At 62.8% G+C, this 21,240-nt stretch overlaps 3 protein-coding genes and 1 long non-coding RNA gene across 8 annotated transcripts; 1 reads left to right on the top strand and 3 right to left on the bottom strand.

Moving 5' to 3' along the window:
- Positions 1-318: 318 nt before the first annotated feature.
- On the bottom strand, positions 319-7,188 carry TTC5 (tetratricopeptide repeat domain 5). The gene is made up of 10 exons (XM_053933267.1): positions 7,099-7,188; positions 5,725-5,929; positions 5,043-5,257; positions 4,328-4,517; positions 3,701-3,792; positions 3,012-3,068; positions 2,251-2,397; positions 1,438-1,625; positions 718-862; positions 319-559 (listed from the first exon to the last, which is right to left on the bottom strand). Exons 1-10 carry the CDS (start codon positions 7,186-7,188, stop codon positions 401-403), a joined length of 1,488 nt encoding a protein of 495 aa, XP_053789242.1. The 3' UTR covers positions 319-400.
- A 972-nt stretch (positions 7,189-8,160) lies between these two features.
- Positions 8,161-9,215, bottom strand: LOC128782806 (uncharacterized). Its single transcript, XR_008428893.1, has 2 exons — positions 9,182-9,215; positions 8,161-8,790 (listed from the first exon to the last, which is right to left on the bottom strand). It is a non-coding gene; the product is annotated as an uncharacterized LOC128782806 (long non-coding RNA).
- Positions 9,216-9,589: 374 nt separating this feature from the next.
- On the bottom strand, positions 9,590-15,014 carry OSGEP (O-sialoglycoprotein endopeptidase). Of its 2 annotated transcripts, XM_053933276.1 has the most exons (11): positions 14,811-15,014; positions 14,589-14,708; positions 13,162-13,337; positions 12,638-12,733; positions 12,509-12,558; positions 11,592-11,670; positions 10,867-10,932; positions 10,367-10,457; positions 9,972-10,047; positions 9,780-9,878; positions 9,590-9,701 (listed from the first exon to the last, which is right to left on the bottom strand). In XM_053933276.1, the coding sequence occupies exons 1-11, from the start codon at positions 14,923-14,925 to the stop codon at positions 9,662-9,664; spliced, it is 1,008 nt and encodes a 335-aa protein (XP_053789251.1). In that variant the 5' UTR covers positions 14,926-15,014; the 3' UTR covers positions 9,590-9,661. The 2 variants fall into 2 exon arrangements, with proteins under 2 accessions (XP_053789251.1, XP_053789252.1); XM_053933277.1 differs by lacking the exons at positions 14,589-14,708; positions 14,811-15,014 and adding an exon at positions 14,437-14,569.
- Positions 15,015-15,116: 102 nt separating this feature from the next.
- APEX1 (apurinic/apyrimidinic endodeoxyribonuclease 1) lies at positions 15,117-21,200 on the top strand. 4 transcript variants are annotated; one of them, XM_053933288.1, is made up of 5 exons: positions 15,117-15,222; positions 15,846-15,955; positions 17,352-17,452; positions 18,338-18,530; positions 19,449-21,200. In XM_053933288.1, the coding sequence occupies exons 2-5, from the start codon at positions 15,904-15,906 to the stop codon at positions 19,961-19,963; spliced, it is 861 nt and encodes a 286-aa protein (XP_053789263.1). In that variant the 5' UTR covers positions 15,117-15,222; positions 15,846-15,903; the 3' UTR covers positions 19,964-21,200. The 4 variants fall into 4 exon arrangements, with proteins under 4 accessions (XP_053789263.1, XP_053789260.1, XP_053789261.1 ...); XM_053933285.1 differs by having other exon boundaries at positions 15,119-15,222; positions 17,352-17,509; XM_053933286.1 differs by lacking the exon at positions 15,117-15,222 and adding an exon at positions 15,290-15,314 and having other exon boundaries at positions 17,352-17,509.
- Positions 21,201-21,240: the final 40 nt, after the last annotated feature.

The raw sequence follows: 21,240 nt of genomic DNA, 5'->3' as shown, positions 1-21,240 counted from the left end.
TGGCGGCCCCCATGTGCCACAGTCCAACATGGCTGCCCCCACGACCCAGCCCAAGATGGCTGCCCCCGCGTGCTGCAATCCAAGATGGCGGCCCCCAGATGTCCCAGTCCAATATGGCTGCCCCCATGTGGCGCAGTTCAGTATGGCTGACACAGCCCAAGATGGCAGCCCCCAGGTGCTTTAGTCCAAGATGGCGGCCTCCATGTGTCACGATCCAATATGGCTGCCCCCATAGGGCACCCCAAGATGGCGGCCTCTGCGTGTCACGATCCAAGATGGCGGCCCCGCCCCCGCCGAGGTCACGACCCCGAGCCTCCGTTTCTTTCCCAAAATTTCCGTTTATTGCCCCGAATCCGCCCCGGCCCCTCCCCCCGCCGCCCCCGGGGCGGGGTGGGCGTGGTCAGCGCGCGGCGGGGGGCGTGGCCTCCTGCGGCGGCGGCGGCGCGCTGGGATTGGACAGCGCCAGGCGGGGCGGGGCCAGGGCGGAGCCGGGGGGGCGGCGCCCGTTGACCACGAGGGAGAGCGGGGAGGAGACGCGGAGCCCCAGGAAGGAGAAGGTCTGGGGGAACCAGTATGGACCAGTTTGGACTGGTTTGGACTGGTACAGACCAGTATAAACCAGTACGGACCAGTATAAACCAGTACGGACCAGTATAAACCAGTATGGACTGGTACAGACCAGCCCAAACCAGTAAGGACCAGTGCGGCCGCCCTCACCTGTCCCTGGTGCTGGTGCAGGTGCTGGCTCAGCTCGGGCTCGGCCACGCCCAGGGCGTCGCCCACGGTCACGCCCCAGGTGGGCGTGGCGTTGTACACGGTGACCGCGGCCACGGCCCCGCCCCCGTCCTGCAGCCCCACCGTGCTGCGTGACGTCACGGGGGGGCGGGGTCACAGCATGCCCCGCCCGCAGCCGCCCACCTCCCACCAGCCCCCCCCAGTCCCCCCCAGTTAAACCCAGTCCGTCCCAGTTCCTTCCCAATCCCCTCCCAGTATCCCCCAGTCTGCCCAGTTCCCTCCCAATCACCTCCCAGTCTCCCCACTTCTATCCCAATCCCTCCCAGCTCCCCCCAGTATCCCCCAGTTCATCCCAGTCCCCCCCAATCCCCTCCCAGTTCCCTCCCAGTCCCTCCCAGTCGCCCCCAGTCCCTCTCCAATTCCTCCCAGTCCCTCCCAGTCCCCCCCAGTCCCTCCCAATCCCATCCCAGTCCCTCCCAGTTCCCTCCCAGTCGCCCCCAGTCCCTCTCCAGTCCCTCCCCAGTCCCCCCAGTCCCTCTCCAATCCCCTCCCAGTCCCTCCCAGTATCCCCCAGTATCACCCAATCCCTTCTCCAGTCACTCTCCACTCCCATCCCAGTCCCCCCCAGTCCCCCCCAGTCCCTCTCCAGTCCCCCCCACTCCCATCCCAGTCCCCCCCAGTCCCCCCAGTATGCCGGCTCACTAGGGCACGCCCCCGGGCGGGGCCAGGCTGAACAGGACCCTGCCCAGCACCACGCGCTGGGGGTTGGGCCCGGGCCGCAGCGCCGCGATGGGGGAGGGGCGTGGCCCCCCGGCCCCGCCCAGCGGGCCCAGCAGGGGGAGGGGCACCGGCCCGGCCACGCCCCGGCGCCGCTTCCCGCGCAGCTTCCCCTGGGGGCGGGGCCGGGGGCGGGGTTAGGGGGACACGCCCACCGCGCCCAGTTCGGCCCCGTGCCTTCCGCACCCGCCCAGTCCCCCCCAGTTCCTCCCAGTCCCCCCCAGTTCCCTCCCAGTCCCCCCCAGTTTCTCCCAGTTTCCTCCCAGTCCCTCCCAGTCTGTCCCAGTCACTCGCAGTTTGATCCCAGTTCATCCCCAGTCCCTCCCAGTCCCCCCCAGTCCCCTCCCAGTTCCCTCCCAGGCCCCCCCAGTCTGTCCCAGTCACTCCCAGTCCATACCAGTCCCTCCCCAATCCCCTCCCAGTCTGTCCCAGTCACTCCCAGTCTGTCCCAGTCACTCCCAGTCCATACCAGTCCCTCCCCAATCCCCTCCCAGTTCCTCCCAGTTTGGTCCCAGTCTATCCCAGTCACTCCCAGTCTGTTCCCAGTCACTCCCAGTCCATCCCAGTCTGTACCCTGCTCTCCAGCAGCGCGCACAGCCGGCTCAGGAAGTCGAGCAGGCCGCGGTGCCGCCGCCGGGGCTCGTCCCAGCCTGTCCCAGTTTGGTCCCAGTCTATCCCAGTCTATCCCAGTCCATCCCAGTCTGTTCCCAGTCCCTCCCAGTCCATCCCAGTCTGTACCCTGCTCTCCAGCAGCGCGCACAGCCGGCTCAGGAAGTCGAGCAGGCCGCGGTGCCGCCGCCGGGGCTCGTCCCAGCCCGGCGCCAGCTCGGCCGCGCGGCTCAGCCCCTCCAGCGCCCCCTGGAACCGCTCCAGGAACTGCAGCAGCTGCGGGGGGCCACGATTGGTCAGCTGGCACTGGCCCCGCCCCCCGGGCAACTGGCCACACCCGGGCACACACCTGGGCACACCTGAGACACACCTGGGCACACACCTGGGCACACTTGGGGATACACCTGGGGACACCTGGGCACACCTGGGGATACACCTGGGGACACCTGAGACACACCTGGGCACACACCGGGCACACCTGGGCACACACCTGGGCACACACCTGGGCACACACCTGAGCACACACCTGAGCACACACCGGGCACACAACTGAACACACCTGAGACACCTGGGCACACCTGGGCACACACCTGGGCACACTTGAGACACACCTGGGCACACCTGAGACACACTTGGACACATTTGGGTAAACCTGAGACACACCTGGGCACACCTGAGACACACCTGAGACACCTGGGTGCACACCTGAACACACCTAAGACACTCCTGGGCACACACCTGGACACACTTGCGTACACCTGGACACACCTGAACACACCTGAGCACATACCTGGACACACCTGACACGCACCTGAGACACACCTGAGCACACCCGAGCACACCTGAGACACCTGCCCTCCCGGCCACGCCCCCGGCCCCGCCCCGCTCACCGTGGCGCGGTTCAGGTGCAGGTCGGGGTCAGCGGCGGCCGCGGGGTCCACGCGCTCCTGGAGGGGGGAGGGGACGCTGGGGGCGGGGCCAGGGACCTTCCCCGGGGCGGGGACACCGCAGTTTCCTTATATGGAGTGGCCACGCCCCTCGTGGCCACACCCGTGCCCCGCCCAAGTTCTGCAGCGCCCGCTATTGGCAAAAAAAACTGCCTTATATGGCGTGGCCACGCCCCCTGGCAACCACAGTGCCTTATATGGCGTGGCCACGCCCCTGGCAACGGCAGTGCCTTATATGGCGTGGCCACGCCCCCTGGCAACCACAGTGCCTTATATGGCGTGGCCACGCCCCTGGCAACGGCAGTGCCTTATATGGCGTGGCCACGCCCCCTGGCAACAGCAGTGCCTTATATGGCGTGGCCACGCCCATCAGCGTGGCCACACCCCCAACTCTCCAGCGCCCCCTGCTGGCACGGAAGTGCCGCATTGCCTTCTATGGTCTGGCCACGCCCCCACCCTGGTTCATTAGCATAACCACACCCCCATGTACGAACCACGCCCGCAGCTCCACCCAACCGCGCGGCCACGCCCACAGAGCCCCTCCCAAGCGCGGGGCTGACCAATAGGGTGTGTCCCCGCCTTTGGCCCCACCCCTCCCCGTTGGCCCCGCCCCCGTTGGCCCCGCCCCTCACCGCCTGGGCGTAGGCCGCGAGCGCGCGCCGGGCGCTGCCGGGGCTCTGCCCCCCCGCGAAGAACAGCGAGACGTGGGCGTTGCCCAGCACGTCTGCGGGGGAGGGGCACACCTGGGAAACACACCTGGGCAACACACCTGGGCCCCTCCCACACACACCTGGGCCCCTCCCACACACACCTGGGCCCCTCCCACACACACCTGGGCACACCTGAGCACACCTGGGCACACCTGAGCCCCTCCCACACACACCTGGGCCCCTCCCACACACACCTGAGCCCTTCCCACACACACCTGGGCCCCTCCCACACACACCTGAGCCCCTCCCACACACACCTGAGCACACCTGAGCACACCTCGGCACACCTGGGCCCCTCCCACACACACCTGAGCACACCTGAGCACACCTGGTCCCCTCCCACTCACACCTGGGCCCCTCCCACACACACCTGAGCCCCTCCCACACACACCTGAGCCCCTCCCACACCCACCTGGGCACACCTGAGCCCCTCCCACAAACACCTGGGCCCCTCCCACACCCACCTGAGCCCCTCCCACACCCACCTGAACCCCACCCAGCCCCGCCCCGCCCCGCCCGAGCCCCGCCCGAGTCCCCAGGTGCACTCACACCAGGAGCGGCCGTCCCGCGGGTCGCACCTGACGGCCGCCTCCGCCTGCGCCAGGCTCTCGCGCAGGGCCCCGCCCCCCGGGCCCGGGCCCGCCCCCCCGGCGCCGGGCCCCTCCCCCCGCGGGCCCGGCCCCGCCCCCTGCGCGCGCAGGGCCATGGAGAGCAGGCGGCGCGCCTCGGGGTCCTCGCCCTGCGGAGGGGACAGCGCTCAGGGACCCCAAAAACACCCAAAAATACCCCAAAATAACCCAAAAAACACCCAGAAATACCCCAAAAACACCGAAAAACACCCAAAACCACCCAAAACCACCCAAAATCCACCCAAAAACCCCCCATGGAGAGCAGGCGGCGCGCCTCGGGGTCCTCGCCCTGCGGAGGGGACAGCGCTCAGGGACCCCAAAAACACCCAAAATCCACCCAAAATAACCCAAAAAACACCCAGAAATACCCCAAAAACACCGAAAAACACCCAAAACCACCCAAAACCACCCAAAATCCACCCAAAAACCCCCCATGGAGAGCAGGCGGCGCGCCTCGGGGTCCTCGCCCTGCGGAGGGGACAGCACTCAGGGACCCCAAAATCCCCCCCAGTGGCCCCAAATTACCCCAAAATGCCCCCAAATCCCCCCCAAATCCCCCCCAAATCCCCCCCAGGGACCCCAAATCCCCCCAGTGACCCCAAATCCCCCCCAGGGACCCCCGGCCCCGCCCCCACCTGCTGCAGGGCGCCCCCGAAGGCCTCGCGGGCGCCCCGGAGGTCGCCGCGGCGCCAGCGCTGCTCGCCCAGCTGCCGCCAGGCCACGCCCAGGGCGGGGTCCAGCTTCAGGGCGTGGCCCAGCGCCTGCTCCGCCCGCGCCCCGCCCGCCTCGGGGGCCACGCCCAGCGCCCGCGCCCGCAGCACCAGCGCCCGGCCACGCCCCTCGGGGGACACTGCGGGGGGGAGGGCGGGGCGTCGGCGGGGGGCGGGGCAAAGGGGGACACGCCCCGGTCACGCCCTGCCACGCCCTCACCCTGGATATGCTCCATCAGGCCCACCAGCCACACCCTGCCACGCCCTGGCCACGCCCTCACCCTGGATCTGCTCCATCAGGCTCACCAGCCACACCCTGCCACGCCCAGCCACGCCCTCACCCTGGATCTGCTCCACCCACCCCCAGCCACGCCCTGACCACGCCCTGCCCCACCCTGGATCTGCTCCACCCACCCCCAGCCACGCCCGGCCACGCCCTCACCCTGGATCTGCTCCATCAGGCCCTGGCCACGCCCTGGCCACGCCCGGCCACGCCCTCACCCTGGATCTGCTCCATCAGCCCCTGGCCACGCCCAGCCACGCCCTCACCCTGGATCTGCTCCATCAGCCCCTGGCCACGCCCTGCCACGCCCTGCCACGCCCTCACCCTGGATCTGCTCCATCAGGCGCAGCGTGCGCTCCATCTCGGCCACCAGGGCGTCACCGGGGTCACCGGCGGGGTCACCAGCGGGGTCACGGGCGGGGTCACGGGCGGGGTCGTGGGCGGGGCCATCGGGGCCGTGGGCGGGGCCGTGGGCGGGGCCGCGGGCGGGCAGCGCGTCCCGGAAGCGATAGAGCTGCGTCACCAGGGCCTGGGGGAGGGGACAAGGGAGAGACACCAAATCAGCCCAGACCGGCCCAAAATGGGCCAAAAGCACCGAAAAACAACCCAAAACCCCGGGAGCACAGCCTGGAATAGCCCAAAACCACCGAAAAACGACCCAAAACCCCGGGAGCACAGCCTGGAATAGCCCAAAACCACCGAAAAACGACCCAAAACCCCGGGAGCACAGCCTGGAATAGCCCAAAACCACCGAAAAACGACCCAAAACCCCGGGAGCACAGCCTGGAATAGCCCAAAACCACCGAAAAACGACCCAAAACCCCGGGAGCACAGCCTGGAATAGCCCAAAATCACAGAAAAACGACCCAAAACCCCGGGCGCACAGCCTGGAATAGCCCAAAATCACAGAAAAACGACCCAAAACCCCGGGCGCACAGCCTGGAATAGCCCGGAATGACCCAAAATCACAGAAAAATGACCCAAAACTCCAGGAGCACAACCTGGAATAGCCCAAAATGGGCCAAAATCACCGAAAAATGACCCAAAACCCCGGGAGCACAGCCTGGAATAGCCCAGAATGACCCAAAATCACCGAAAAATGACCCAAAACCCCGGGAGCACAACCTGGAATAGCCCAAAATCACCCAAAATCCCTGGAATAGCTCAAAATCAACCAAAATCCCTGGAATAGCCCAAAACCACCCAAAATCACAGAAAAATGACTCAAAATCCCTGGAGGATAACCTGAAATAGCCCAGAATGAGCCAAAATCATGAAAAATGACCCAAAATAACCCAAAATTCCCGAAAAACGACCCACAGTCACCCCGAGACCAGCATGGATCGGCCCGGAATGACCCAAATTCATCGACAGTAACCCAAAATCACCCCAAAATCACAGAAAAATCACAGAAAAATCACCCAGAATAACCCAAAGCAACGCAAAACCGTTGAAAAAGATCCCAAAATCACCCGAAATCACCCTAAAACCCCTGGAAAAAAAAAAAAACAAAACCAAAACCTCCCCCCAAACGGCCCCGACCCCGCGAGGGCCCCGAACCCCCCAAATTCCCCTCCCCCACCCCCCTCACGGAGCCCCTCCCCCCCTCAGGAGGGTCCCGCCCCCCCAAAGCATCCCCGGGGGGTCCCTCCCCGCCCCTCCCCCCACCGGGGGGGTGCCCCCCGCCCCTCCCCCCACCTCCAGCCGCCTCAGCGCCTCCTCGTCGCCCCCTTCCCCCCCCCCGCCGCCGCCCTCCGCCGCCGCCTCCTCCTCCCCGGGCGCCGCCATGACAGCGCCGGGCCACGCCCACTTCCGCCGCTTCCGGCCGTCTCTTCCGGCGGCGGCCGCGCGCGGGAAATGGCTGCCCCCGCCCGCCTCCCGCAACGGGAGCCACAGCCCCGCCCCTCCCTGCCCTTTTAAGGCGACGCCACGCCCCCGATGCCATTTAAGGGTAAACTCCACCCCTCGAGGGAGGGGCCACGTTTCCTTTTTAGGTATGGCCCCGCCCCTCCATCTTCCCGCCGCTTTTTGGCCCCGCCCCTCTCCCGGCCCCTCACGGTAAGGATCGGCACCAAGGGGCCGCGTTTTTATTTAAAAAACATTTAAATAATTTTCATATAAAACACATTTAAATAAATAACTCTTAGATTTCCCCTCACAAAACTCGCGCTGCTTTCAGCACGGTTCAAATAGGCACCATGGGACTGCATTTTTATTTTAAGAACATTTAAATAAGGAATTTTTAGCTTTCCCCTCACCCTCACGGTAAGGATCGGCACCAAGGAGCCGCATTTTTATTTTAAAAACATTTAAATATTTTTTACATTAAAAAAACATTTAAATCAATAACTTTTAGCTTTCCCCTCGCGGTGCATTCCTCACGGTAAGGATCGGCCCCAAAGGGGCCGCGTTTTTATTTTAAAAACATTTAAATAAGTAACTTTTAGCTCTATTCCGCAGTGAAACAGGGATTATTCTAGCGGTCAAGAAAATAAACGTATTAATAACATTTCAACTGGAAAAATACCCCAACCCCGGCAAAATAGAAAATTGAAATTAAAAGCCCAAAACCTCCCTGGAAAGGTCGGAAGGTAGGAAAGCGAAAACTAAAAACAGAGAACAGAGGGATAAAATCAGACTTTTTGGTGGCGCATTTTCCCGTCGCGGACAGGGAAAGATGGGGAAAAAAGGAAACAAGGCGGGGGGAGGGAAAGTGTAAAACCGATTAAAAGCAATAATTAGGAGGTAAACCTCGTCAAGAAGGTTTTATAGTTTTTTATTTTAATGTATTTTATGTTCAGGTAACTTTAAAGGGGAGGAAGAACACGTGGGCGGGGGGGGGCAAATCCTGAGGGTGGAACCCTGAGGCAAAACCCCCTCAAATTTGGTAAAAAACTCATTTAAAAAATCGAACTAATAATTGAATATGTGAAAACAGTTCTTTGAAGCGGAAACCTGATTAAAAAAATGCAAATTAAAGGTTTAAAACTGTCCTTTTTATCGCTCCGAGATCCTCGGGCGCCGTCTCCTGCACGCGGCTCGTTCCTGAGGGGAAAAACGATTCCAACAAAGGTAGAAGAGTTCAAAGGTTCTGCCGAAAGTTGCAAATTAACGAAAAACGCCCCAAATCGGCCGCAGAATTCGCATTAAAATACAACAAATTAGATTCAATCTGAGCTGAAGGGGAGCGTGGCGGGGGCAAATCGTGAGGGAAAATGAGTCAGGGATCTTCAGGTTAATAAGCAGAAAAGTTCAGATTTTAAAAGGTACAAAAAGTTAAAAGTTTTAAGTTAAAAAACAAACAAACAAACACAAAAAAAAAAAAAAAAAAAGCAAAGCGAAGTACACAGTGGAGATTCTTCGAGAGGCGCTTCCCGCCGGCGGCTCCGCCTGAGGGGAAGAGAAGTGGAGTCAGAGAGAGGGACGGAACCGGGACGGAAACGAGAGGGACCGGGATGGAACGGGGACGGAACCGGGATGGGACCGGGATGGAACGGGGACGGAACGAGGACCGCCGGAGCCTTCCCGAGGAGCCCTCCCGGGCGCGTCCCGGAGCGTTTGTGCGACCCCCCGAAATCCGGCGGAGCCCCGAGGCCGCCTCTGCCCCGCCGGGTGAAGAAGGAGCCGCCGCTGCTCTGCGACGCCGCTAAAACCCCGAGCGCCCGCAGCTGGCGGCGACGGGGGGAACGCGGGTCGGGATCGCGATCGAGCGCCATGTCGCGATAGGAATAGACGCACGCAGATCCCCGTGCCCCCACAGCCGCCATTTCCCCATACGTACCTCCTCCCGCTCCGCCGACCCCTCGCAGACTGAGCCGCCCCCGCGCTCGCCAGCCGCCCCCCTCAGCAAAGCCACGCCCCCGCCGCGCTCCTATTGGCCGGCGGCTCACCGCACCACAATCCTATTGGCCGCTGGGCAGGAGAGGGGCTCGATTACGCAGGCGATGCAGGGGCGTCGCCTATCGCTGATGATTGGCAGTGGGGCGTGGCTTGCAGCGCTTGATTGACAGAGAAGACAGCCATGCAACCCAATAGAAGGGGCGTGGCTTGTAGCAGTTGATTGACAGGGATCGCACAGGGCTCCACCAATGATTGACAAGGAGTGCCCGAAGCTGATTGGTCCTCTCCAGAGGGGCGGGGTCACCCGTTGAATGGCCCAATCCACAAATAAAGAGGCGTGGCCAGAAGATGGGGGGGTGGGGAGCCTTTTATTAAGTGGGTGTGGCCACTTGGGGCGTGGCCTCTTAAGGGCGTGGTCACCTCAATCCCTCCAGGTCACCTCCACCTCATCCGTCCGGTACCTGGCGCAGCCAGAGGTCAAAGGTCAGAGGGCGGGCAACGCCCACCCGGCCCCGCCCAGGCGGCCACGCCCCCCTGACCTCTGCGTGATCCCCGATTGGCTGAGCTCCGTCACCTGCCCCGCCCTCAGCATCTCCCAGCCGGCCTGGGCGATCATGGCGCCGTTGTCGACGCAGTACCTGGGGGGGTCAAAGGTCACGGGCGCGTCCCCGCAGGCGTGCCCCGCCCCACAGGGACGGGCCACGCCTTCCCGGGACAAGCCACGCCCTCACCTGTCGTCGATGGGGCAGAGCTCCGCCCCCCGGGCGCGGCACATGGTCCGCAGCATTTCCTGCAGCCGGTGGTTACCTGGACAAGGTGAGGTGTGGGCGGGGCTGTGGGCGGGGCCGAGCCCCTGGCTCCTCCCCTGCCCACAGCGGGGGGGGGCCACGCCCCTCTTTGACACCGCCCATCTGCCCCTGCCCCGCCCTGCATGGCCCCGCCCCTCCCGGTGTGACCACACCCACCGCAGGTGTGACCCCACCTCCAGGTGTGACCACGCCCACCCCAGGTGTGACCACACCCATCCCAGGTGTGACCCCAGGTGTGACCACGCCCACCCCAGGTGTGACCCCACCCACCCAGGTGAGACCCCCCCCGCCCCCCAGGTGAGGCCCCGCCCACTCACAGGCCACGCCCCCCACGAGCAGCAGGTGCCGGGCCCGGGTCAGCGCCAGCGCCCGCTCGGTGACCTCGGCCAGCGCCGCGAACGCCGTCTCCTGCCCCAATTAACCCTAATTAACACCCGCTAATTAACCCCGCCCTGATTAATGAACCCCTATTAAACCCACCCCTAATTAATAATCAATAATTAACCCCGCCCCTAATTAATGAACCCCGATTAAACCTCGGCCAGCGCCGCCAAGGCCGTCTCCTGCCCCAATTAACCCTAATTAATAACCCCTAATTAACCCCATTCCTGATTAATGAATGCTGATTAACCCCACCCCTAATTAACAATCCCAAATAACCCCACCCCTAATTAATAATCCCCAATTAGCCCCACCCCAAATTAAGACCCCCAAGCCCCAATTAACCCCCCAAACCCCAATTAACATTCCCCAAACCCTAATTAATGCCCCCAAACCCCAATTAAGGTAATTAACCCCAATTAACGCGCTAATTAACCTGCAGGGAGAAGCAGAGATCCTCCGGGGTCGCCTCCCCCGACTCCAACAGCTTCGGGGTCACGGCCTGGGGGATTTGGGGTTTGGGGATTTTGGGTTTGAGATTTGGGGTTTGGGATTTGGGGATTTGGGATTTGGGGATTTTGGGTTTGGGGATTTTGGGTTTGAGATTTGGGGTTTGGGATTTGGGGATTTGGGATTTGGGGTTTGGGATTTGGGGATTTGGGAATTTGGGGTTTGGGGATTTGGGATTTGGGGATTTGGGGGTTTGGGGATTTGGGGATTTGGGGTTTGGGGATTTGGGATTTGGGGATTGGGGATTTGGGATTGGGGATTTGGGGTTTGGGATTTGGAGATTTGGGGTTTGGGATTTGGGGATTTGGGGTTTGGGGATTTGGGGTTTGGGGATTTGGGGATTTGGGAATTTGGGGTTTGGGGATTTGCGATTTGGGGTTTGAGATTTGGGGATTGGGGATTTTGGGTTTGAGATGTGGGGTTTGGGATCCCCTGAATGGATTTTGGGATTTGGGATTGGGGGATTTTGTGATCCCGACGGTGGATTTTGGGGTCCCCTGGATGGATTTTGGGGTCCCTGTAGGATTTTGGGGTCTCTGTGGGGTTTTGGGGTCCCTCAGGGATTTTGGGGTCTCTGTAGGATTTTTGGGGTCCCCGCAGGGTTTTGGGGTCCCTCAGGGATTTTGGGGTCCCCGCAGGGTTTTGGGGTACCTGCAGGTGGGACAGCAGCCCCGAGAAGGAGACGTCGAGGCCCTTGACCACGTAGGGCAGCGGGAGCAGGCGGCGGCCCCTGGGCGGGTTTGGGGTAAAATCCGGGGATTTCGGGTCAGTTCGGGGTCAGATCCGGGATCTGGGGTCAGATCCGGGATTTGGGGTCAGATCCAGGATTTGGGGTCAGATCCAGGATTTGCGGTCAGTTCAGGGTCAGATCTGGGATTTGGGGTCAGATCTGGGATTTGGGGTCAGGTTTGGGGTCAGATCGGGGATTTGGGGTCAGATCTGGGATTTGGGATCAGATCCGGGGATTCTGGGCTCAGATCTGGGATTCTGGGGTCAGATCTGGGGATTTTGGGTCAGTTTGGGGTCAGATCCGGGGATTTGGGATCAGATCTGGGATTTGGGATCAGATCTGGGGATTCTGGGCTCAGATCTGGGATTCTGGGGTCAGATCTGGGGATTTTGGGTCAGTTTGGGGTCAGATCCGGGGATTTGGGATCAGATCTGGGATTTGGGATCAGATCTGGGGATTCTGGGCTCAGATCTGGGATTCTGGGGTCAGATCTGGGGATTTTGGGTCAGTTTGGGGTCAGATCCGGGATCTGGGGTCAGATCCAGGATTTGGGGTCAGATCTGGGATTTTGGGATCATGTTTGGGGTCAGCTTTGGGGTCACTTTGGGGTCACTCCAGGGTCACTTTAGGGGTCACTCTGGGGACACTTTGGGGTCACTCCAGGGTGACTTTAGGGATCAGTTTGGGGTCACTTTAGGGGTCACTTTGGGGTCACTTTAAGGTCACTCTGGGGTCACTTTGGGGTCACTTTGGGGTCACTCCAGGGTGACTTTAGGAGTCACTCTGGGGTCAGTTTGGGGTCACTTTAGGGGTCACTTTGGGGTCACCCCGGGGTCACCTCTTGGCCAGCTGCTCCACGTTGTAGCCGGGGCTGGGATCGTTGGGGATCTGCGAGAAAAGGGGCGGGGTCAGCGTGGGCGTGGCCATCGGGGCGTGTCCATCGGGGCGGGGCCGGGGCGGGGCCCACCTGCAGCAGCCGGGCCAGGCGGTCGATGCAGTTGCCCAGGGCCACGTCCAGGGTCTCGCCCAGGATCCGGTACCGGCGCCGGGCGTAGGCGATCACCTGCGGGGCCGTATCGCGACAGCGGCCGCTATCGCGCCATAGCTCGCGATACGTCGCGATATCGGCCGCTCCCGCGTGATATCCCGCGATATCGGCCGCTTCCTCGCGATATCTCGCGATATTGGCCGTTCCCTCCCCCTCCTCTCGCGATATCCCGCGATATCGGCTGCTATCGCGCGATATCTCGCGATATTGGCCATTCCCTCCCCCTCCCCCCGGCGATATCGCCCATTTCCCGCTCTCCTCTCGCGATATCCCGCGATATCGGCCATTCCCTGCTCTCCTCTCGCGATATCTCCCATCCCCTCCCCCTCCCCCCGGCGATATCGCCCATTCCCCGCTCTCCTCTCGCGATATCCCGCGATATCGCCCCTCCCCCCCCCCCGCCGCCGCCCCGCCCGGCCCCGCTGTCGCGGCTATCGCGATACCTGGGTGTTGCCGCCGCTGACGTAGAGCACCAGCGGGTCGGGGGCGGCGCCCAGCAGCCGGCCCATCTCGATGTGCCCCACGCAGTGGTTCACGGCCAGCAGGGGGCGCCCCCACAGCTGCGCCAGCGTCCGCGCCACGGCCGCCACCACCGCCAGGGGGGAGCCCATGCCCGGGCCTGGCCCCAGAACCCCCCCGGCGGGGTCAGTGGGAGCGGCCAGAGACCCCCAAAACACCCCAAACCCCCCCCCGGGGTCAGTGGGAGCGGCCAGAGACCCCCAAAAACTCCCCCAAAAACACCTCAACCCCCCCGGGGTCAGTGGGAGCGGCCAGAGACCCCCCAAAAACACCCCAAACCCCCCCGCGGGGTCAGTGGGAGCGGCCAGAGACCCCCAAAAACCCCCCTAAACCCCCCCGCGGGGTCAGTGGGAGAGGCCAGAGACCCCAAAACCCACCCCGGGACACCCCAATCCCCCCCTCCCGACACCTGATAATGGTCCCGTCCACGGCCTAGACAAATCTGTGGGGTCTGGGGTGGTCTGTGGGGTCTCTATCAGCTCTGTGGGGTCTGGGGGGGTCTGGGGGGTCTCTATCAGCTCTGTGGGGTCTGGGGGGGTCTGGGGGGTCTCTATCAGCTCTGTGGGGTCTGGGGTGGTCTGTGGGGTCTCTATCAGCTCTGTGGGGTCTGGGGGGGTCTGTGGGGTCTCTATCAGCTCTGTGGGGTCTGTGGGGTCAATACCAGGTCTGTGGGGTCTATGGGGGGGGTCTATAGGGCCTGTGGGGTGTAGAGGAGATCTGTGGGGTCTATGGGGATCTATGGGGTCTGTGGGCTCTCTGTGGGGTCTCTGTGGGGTCTCGGGGGGGTCTTTGGGGGTCTCTATCAGCGCTGTGGGGTCTATGGGGTCTGTGGGGTCTCTGTGGGGTCTGTGGGGTCTGTGTGGGGTCTGTGGGGATCTATGGGGGGTCTGTGGGGTCTGTGGGGTCTCTGTGGGGTCTGTGGGGTCTGTGTGGGGTCTATGGGGTCTGTGGGGTCTCTGTGGGTCTGTGGGGTCTCTATGGGGTCTGTGGGGATCTATGGGGGGTCTGTGGGGTCTCTGTGGGGTCTCTGTGGGGTCTCTGTGGGGTCTGTGGGGATCTATGGGGTCTATGGGGTCTGTGGGGATCTATGGGGGGTCTGTGGGGTCTGTGGGGTTTCTGTGGGGTCTCTGTGGGTCTGTGGGCTCTCTGTCAGCTCTGAGGGCTCGCCGGGGGTCCCCGTGCCGGGTCCCGGTGCCCACCCTTGGTGAAGGCCACGCCGTCCAGCCCATTCCCGGTCCCGTTCCCGGTCCCGGTCCCGGTGCCCACCCTTGGTGAAGGCCACGCCGTCCAGCCCATTCCCATTCCCGGTCCCGTTCCCGTTCCCGGTCCCGGTCCCGCTCCCGGTGCCCACCCTTGGTGAAGGCCACGCCGTCCAGCTCCCGGGGCTCCACGCCCGCCTCGCGCAGCGCGGCCCGGACCAGGCCCAGCAGCACGGCCCGGTGGTGCCGCCCGGTGGGGCCGGGCGCGAACCCTGCGGGGGGAGCGGCGGGGTCAGCGGGGACCGGGCGGGGGGGGGGGGGGACACACCGGGAACGGGGCGGGGGGGGGGGGGGGGGGGGGGAAATGGCGTCACCGTGTCCCGGCGGCGTGACGTAGGTGGCGCGGCGGTTGCTGAGGACGGCGCCGTCCCGCACCACCCCCGCCCCCACCTTGTTGGCGGAGCCCTCCAGGCCCAGCACGGTCGGCATGACGTCACGCCGGTGTGTCCGCCCCCCCAGTGACGTCACGCCGCCGCCGCTTCGCCTCCTCCCGGTGCCTCTCCCGCCGCTCCGCTACGTCACTTCCGCCTCCCGTCCGCCTCCCCTCCTCCGGAGCGTTTCCGGTTCCGGCCACGCCCCCCCGCTCCCCCTCACGCTTTCCCGCGCGCTCGGAACCGCTCGCGCCGTTCCCGCCGCCGCCCCCCCCCACCCCCGCGCGCCCTCCGCGGCCGCTGATTGGTCCCGCGCGCCGCCGCCGCGGCCGCTGATTGGTCCCCGCGGGCTGAGGTACGGCGGGCTCTGATTGGACGGGGGGGGGGGGGGGGCGGGCGGGTTTAACCGGGAGAGCGGCGGGCGCTGATTGGTCCCCGCGGGCTGAGGTACGGCGGGCGCTGATTGGACGGGGGGGGGGGGGGGCGGGCGGGTTTAACCGGGAGAGCGGCGGGCGCTGATTGGTCAGCGCGGGCTGAGGTACGGCGGGCGCTGATTGGGCAGCGCGGGCTGAGGTACGGCGGGCGCTGATTGGTCCGCGCGGGCTGAGGTACGGCGGGAGCTGATTGGACGGGGGGGGCGGGGAGGGGTTTAACCGGGAGAGCGGCGGGCGCTGATTGGTCAGCGGGAGATGATTGACAGCCGCAGGGTTTGACGGAGGGGCCCCGATTCGGTCCCGGTTCGGTCCCGATTTTTCCCCCGGCTCCATCCCCCGTTCGCCCTGCCCCCAGCGCCGCACGTGGCGGCGGCGGGCGCTGATTGGCCGCCGCAGCGTGCGGGGGGGGGGGGGAAGGTGGAGGAGGCGCGCTCCGATTGGCTGAGCCGCGGCGGGGAGGCGGGGCTCAAAGCCGCGGCGCGCTCTGATTGGCCGCGGGGCGCGCGCGCGCTGATGGCGGCCTCGCTCCCCCCCCCGTCCGCAGGGGCGGGGCTTGAAGGCCGAGGGGCGGGGCCAGCGGCGGAGGGGGCGGGGCCAGCGCCATGCCGAAGCGCGGGAAGAAGAAGGAGGAGAGCGGCAGCGGGGACGAGGCCGGTGAGTGACCAGTACGGACCAGTACGGACCAGTATGGATTGGTATAGACCAGTATGGACCAGTACGGACCAGTACGGACCAGTATAAACCAGTATGGATTGGTATAGACCAGTACGGACCAGTACGGACCAGTATGGATTGGTATAGACCAGTACGGACCACTACGGACCAATACGGACCAGTATGGATTGGTATAGACCAGTACGGACCACTACGGACCAGTACGGACCAGTATGGATTGGTATAGACCAGTACGGACCAGTACGGACCAGTGTGGATTGGTATAGACCAGTACGGACCAGTATGGACCAGTGTGGGCAGTACGGACCAGTACGGACCAGTAGAAACCAGTATGGATTGGTATAGACCAGTACGGACCAGTACGGACCAGTACGGACCAGTATGGATTGGTATAGACCAGTACAGACCAGTACGGACCAGTACGGACCAGTGTGGGCAGTATGGACCAGTACGGACCAGTACGGATTGGTATAGACCAGTATGGACCAGTACAGACCAGTATGGACAGTACAGACCAGTACAGACCAGTACGGGCCAGTATGGATTGGTATAGACCAGTATGGACCAGTAGGGACCAGTATGGGCAGTACAGACCAGTAGGGATTGATTGGAATAGACCAGTAGGGACCAGTACGGACCAGTATGGACAGACGGACCAGTATGGACGGTATGGACCAGTACGGACCAGTATGGGCAGTATGGACCAGTACAGACCAGTACGGACCAGTACGGACCAGTATGGACCAGTGTGGATTGGTATAGACCAGTAGGGACCAGTACGGATCGGTATGGACCAGTACAGACCAGTATGAACAGTACAGACCAACGGGGACCAATATAAACCAGTATAGATAGTACGGACCAGTAGGAACCAGTAGGGACCAGTATGGACCAGTACAGACCATCGTCCCACGCATATCCCAGTGCTCCCAGTAACCCCTCCCCAACTCCCTCCAGTTCCCTCCCAGTCCCCCCCAATCACTCCCAGTCCCCCCCAATCCCCCCCCAGTCCATCCCAGTACCCCCCAGTTCTTCCCAGTTCCCTCCCAGTCCCCCCCAATCACCCCCAGTCCCCCCCAGTTCTTCCCAGTTCCCTCCCAATCACCCCCAGTCCCCCCCAATCCCCCCCAGTCCCCCCCAGTTCCCTCCCAATCCCCCCCAGTTCCTCCCAGTTCCCTCCCAGTCCCCCTCAATCCCCCCCAATCCCCTCCCAGTTTATCCCAGTCCCTCCCAGTCCCTTCCAATCCCCCCCAGTTCCCTCCCAGCCCCTCCCAGTTTATCCCAGTCCCTTCCAATCCCCCCCAGTTCCCTCCCAGCCCCTCCCAGTTTATCCCAGTTCCCTCCCAGTCCCTCCCAGTAACCCCGTCCGCCGCAGGCCCCGCCCCCGCCAAGGCGCCGCGGGCGTCGCCGGCCCCACCCTACGAGGACCCGCCCACGCGCGAGGCCACGCCCGAGGGGCGGCGCTGGACGCTCAAGGTGAGCTCCTGGAACGTGGACGGGCTGCGGGCGTGGCTGCGCAAGGGCGGGGCCCAGGTGAGCAGGGGCGGGGCTCGAGCTGGGGGAGGGGCCTGAGGGGGTGGGGGAGGGGGTTGTGGGGATGGGGAGGGGTTTATGTGGTGTGGGGGAGGGGCTTATGCGGGGTGGGAGGGGCCAACCCCAGGTTTTGGGGGGCTGTGGTGGGGTCCCATCAATTTTTGGGAGGCCCCAAACATTTGGCAGGGAGGGAGGGGGAAACCCATAAATTCCAGAGGGTTCCCTCATCCATTTTTGGGGTTCCCAGGTGTAATTTGGGGGTTCTCCCAATTTTCGGGTTCCTCCGGTGTAATTTTGGGGGTTCCCAGGTGTAGTTTGGGAGTTCTCCTGATTGTGGGGGTTCCCCTGGTGCAACTAACTTGGGTCCCTGGTGTAATTTTGGGGGTTCCCTGGTGTAACTTGGGGGTTCTCCCTGCCGGTTTTTGGGGGTTCCCCGTTATAATCTGGGGGTTCTCCCCGCTGGTTTTTGGGGGTTCCCCGGTGTAACTTGGGGGTTCTCCCTGCTGGTTTTTGGGGGTTCTCCCTGCCAGTTTTGGGGGTTCCCTGGTGTAATTTGGGGGTTCCCCGGTGTAACTTGGGGGTTCTCCCTGCCGGTTTTTGGGGGTTCTCCCTGCCGGTTTTGGGGGGTTCCCTGTTATAATTTGGGGGTTCTCCCTGCCAGTTTTGGGGGGTTCCCCGTTATAATTTGGGGGTTCTCCCTGCCGGTTTTTGGGGGGTTCCCCGTTATAATTTGGGGGTTCTCCCTGCTGGTTTTTGGGGGTTCTCCCTGCCGGTTTCTGGGGGTTCCCCGGTGTAACTCGGGGGTTCTCCCGGGGGTCCCCCCCGCAGTGGGTGCAGGAGGAGGCCCCGGACGTGCTGTGCCTGCAGGAGACCAAGTGCGCGGTGTCGGCCGTGCCCGCCGAGATCCGGGCGCTGCCGGGGCTGCCGCACCAGTTCTGGTCCAGCGCCAAGGACCGGCCGGGCTACAGCGGCGTGGGGCTGCTGGCCAGGAGCGAGCCGCTCAACGTCACCTACGGCATCGGTGAGAGCCCCGAAACCGGCCGGGAACGCCCCGAAATCCGCCCGAAAGCGTGCCCGGGGATCAGCTCGGGCGGAACCCCAAATCCTGCCCCAAAATCGGCCTGGAATCTCCCAGAAATGTCCCTGAAATCCACTTGAAATCCTGGCCAGAAATCAGCCCAGGCACGACCCCCAAACAGCCCCAAAATCAGCCTGAAACGTCCCCAAATTCTACTGAAATCCGGCCCAGAAATCAGCCCAGGTGCGACCCCCAAACTGCCCCAAAATCCCCGTGAAATGTCCTCAAATTCTCCTGAAAATGTGCCCAGAAATGAGCCCTGGTGCGATCCCAAAACTGCCCCAAAATCCCCGTGAAATCTCCCAGAAATGCCCCCAAATCCACCCGAAAAAGTGCCCAGGAATGGGCCCAGGTGGTTCCCAGTCACTCCCAGTCCCTCCCAGTTAATTCCTGACCCTCTCCCAGTCCCTCCCAGTGCTGCCAGTCACTCCCAATTCGCTCCAGCTCTCTCCCAGTCCCTCCCAGTCCATTCCCAGTCCCTCCCAGTTCATTCCCAGTCCCTCCCAGTTCATTCCCAGTCCCTCCCAGTTCATTCCCAGTCTCTCCCAGTTCATTCCCAGTCCCTCCCAGTTCATTCCCAGTCTCTCCCAGTTCATTCCCAGTCCCTCCCAGTTCATTCCCAGTCTCTCCCAGTTCATTCCCAGTCCCTCCCAGTTCATTCCCAGTCTCTCCCAGTTCATTCCCAGTCCCTCCCAGTTCATTCCCAACCCCCTCTCAGTCCCTCCCGGTGCTGCCAGTCACTCCCAATTCGCTCCAGCTCTCTCCCAGTCCCTCCCAGTCCATTCCCAGTCCCCTCCCAGTCCCTCCCAGTGCCTCCCAGTGCCTCCCCCCTCACACACGCCCCCCTCCCCACCGCCGCAGGCGACCCCGAGCACGACGTCGATGGCCGCGTGGTGACGGCCGAGTTCCCCTCGCTCTTCGTGGTCTCGGCCTACGTGCCCAACGCCGGCCGCGGGCTGGTGCGCCTGGAGCCGCGCCTGCGCTTCGACGCCGCCTTCCTGGCCTTCCTGCGCCGCCTGGACGCCCGCAAGCCCGTGCTGCTCTGCGGCGACCTCAACGTGGCGCACGCCGAGATCGACCTGTGCCACCCCCGCGCCAACCGCGCCAGCGCCGGCTTCACGCCGCAGGAGCGCGAGGGCTTCTCGCGCCTGCTGGCCGCCGGCTTCGTCGACTCCTTCCGCCACCTGTACCCGGAGGCGCGCGGCGCCTTCACCTTCTGGACCTACCTGGGCGGGGCGCGGGCCCGCAACGTGGGCTGGCGGCTCGACTACGCCGTGCTGTCGCGGCGGCTGCTGGGCGCGCTGTGCGACTGCAAGATCCGCAGCACCGTGCCGGGCAGCGACCACTGCCCCATCACCGCCCTGCTCGCCGTCTAGGGCGGGAACTGGGCCGGGGCCGCTCGGGGTTGGAGCCCGGTGGCGTTTACTGGACGTGTTTTGGTGAGGTTCGGCCCAAAATTGGCTTGGAATTGGCTCAAATCGCTCAAAGTTGGAGCTCAGTGGCGTTGTTTGTTTTTAACTGGATGTCTTTTGGTGAAGTTTGGCCCAAAATTGGCTTGAATTCTCTCAAAATCGCTCGAAGTTGGAGCTCAAGGGCGTTGTCTGTTTTTAACTGGACGTGGTTTTGGTGAAATTTGGCCCAAAATTGGCTTGAATCCGCTCAAAATCGCTCAAAGTTGGAGCTCAAGGGCGTTGTCTGTTTTTAATTGGACGTGTTTTGGTGAAATTTGGCCCAAAATTGGCTCGGAATTGGCTCAAATCGCTCAAAGTTGGAGCTCAGTGGCATTGTCTGTTTTTAACTGGATGTGGTTTTGGTGAAATTTGGCCCAAAATTGGCTTGAATTCGTTCAAAATCGGAGTTCGATGGTGTCCAATTTTAATTGGACGTGTTTTGGCTCAAATTGGCTCAATTTAGCCCAAAATTGGCTTGGAATTGGCTCAAATCGCTCAAAGTTGGAGCTCAGTGGCGTTGTCTGTTTTTAACTGGATGTGGTTTTGGTGAAATTTGGCCCAAAATTGGCTTGGAAAGAGTCAAAATTGAATTGGGCTGGGTTGGGCCAAAACCAACTTCAAATTGTCCCAGAATTGGCTTAAATTGGATCAAAATCACTCAAAGTTTGAGTTTGATGGCCTTGTCTGTTCATAACTGGACGTGTTTTGGCCCAAATTGGCTCAATTTGGCCCAAAATTGGCTTGGAATGAGTCAAAGTCGAATTGGGTTGGGTTGGGCCAAAACCGTCCTGAAATCGGCCCAAAATCGGCTGAAATTGGCTCAAAGTCGCCCAGAGCTGGCGCTGATGACGTCACCAAAGCCAAGCTGGAATCGCCCACGTTTAATCAGGTAAACGCTGACCCAAAACCTCCCCAAACTGACCCAAAATAGTGTTGATGACGTCACCGAGGCCACGGTCGCGGCGCCCGCCTTGAACCGAACCCAAAACCGCCCGGAAATGACCCAAAACCCCCTGGAACCGTCGCGGTTCGGGCGTTGATGACGTCATCGGGACCAAGATGGCGCCCCGCCCTCGGTTTTGCCCAAGTTCCCCCAAAATGGCCCAAATTTGGGGCTCTCAGGTGCTCGGACCCAAAACTGCCCCAAACCGCCCCGAAATGGTGCCCGCCCCTCCCACCCAGCAGGCCCCGCCCCTTCTAGC

This window comes from Vidua chalybeata (assembly GCF_026979565.1).
Source record: "Vidua chalybeata isolate OUT-0048 chromosome 38 unlocalized genomic scaffold, bVidCha1 merged haplotype SUPER_38_unloc_1, whole genome shotgun sequence".
NCBI classification, from domain to species: domain Eukaryota; kingdom Metazoa; phylum Chordata; class Aves; order Passeriformes; family Viduidae; genus Vidua; species Vidua chalybeata.
This window is presented reverse-complemented; position numbering and strand designations above follow the sequence as displayed.

Coding starts and splice junctions, on each gene's coding strand:
- TTC5 (XM_053933267.1), bottom strand. CDS start 7,188: ATGGCGGCGCCCGGGGAGGAGGAGGCGGCGGCGGAGGGCGGCGGCGGG. Junction 4,518..5,042: donor TCGGGGGCGCCCTGCAGCAG/GTGGGGGCGGGG, acceptor TCCCCTCCGCAG/GGCGAGGACCCCGAGGCGCG. Junction 863..1,437: donor CCGCCCGGGGGCGTGCCCTA/GTGAGCCGGCAT, acceptor GACGTCACGCAG/CACGGTGGGGCTGCAGGACG.
- OSGEP (XM_053933276.1), bottom strand. CDS start 14,925: ATGCCGACCGTGCTGGGCCTGGAGGGCTCCGCCAACAAGGTGGGGGCG. Junction 12,734..13,161: donor TCAGCGGCGGCAACACCCAG/GTATCGCGATAG, acceptor ACGGCCCCGCAG/GTGATCGCCTACGCCCGGCG. Junction 10,048..10,366: donor GCTCGTGGGGGGCGTGGCCT/GTGAGTGGGCGG, acceptor CACCTTGTCCAG/GTAACCACCGGCTGCAGGAA.
- APEX1 (XM_053933285.1), top strand. CDS start 15,904: ATGCCGAAGCGCGGGAAGAAGAAGGAGGAGAGCGGCAGCGGGGACGAG. Junction 15,956..17,351: donor CGGCAGCGGGGACGAGGCCG/GTGAGTGACCAG, acceptor CGTCCGCCGCAG/GCCCCGCCCCCGCCAAGGCG. Junction 18,531..19,448: donor CAACGTCACCTACGGCATCG/GTGAGAGCCCCG, acceptor CCACCGCCGCAG/GCGACCCCGAGCACGACGTC.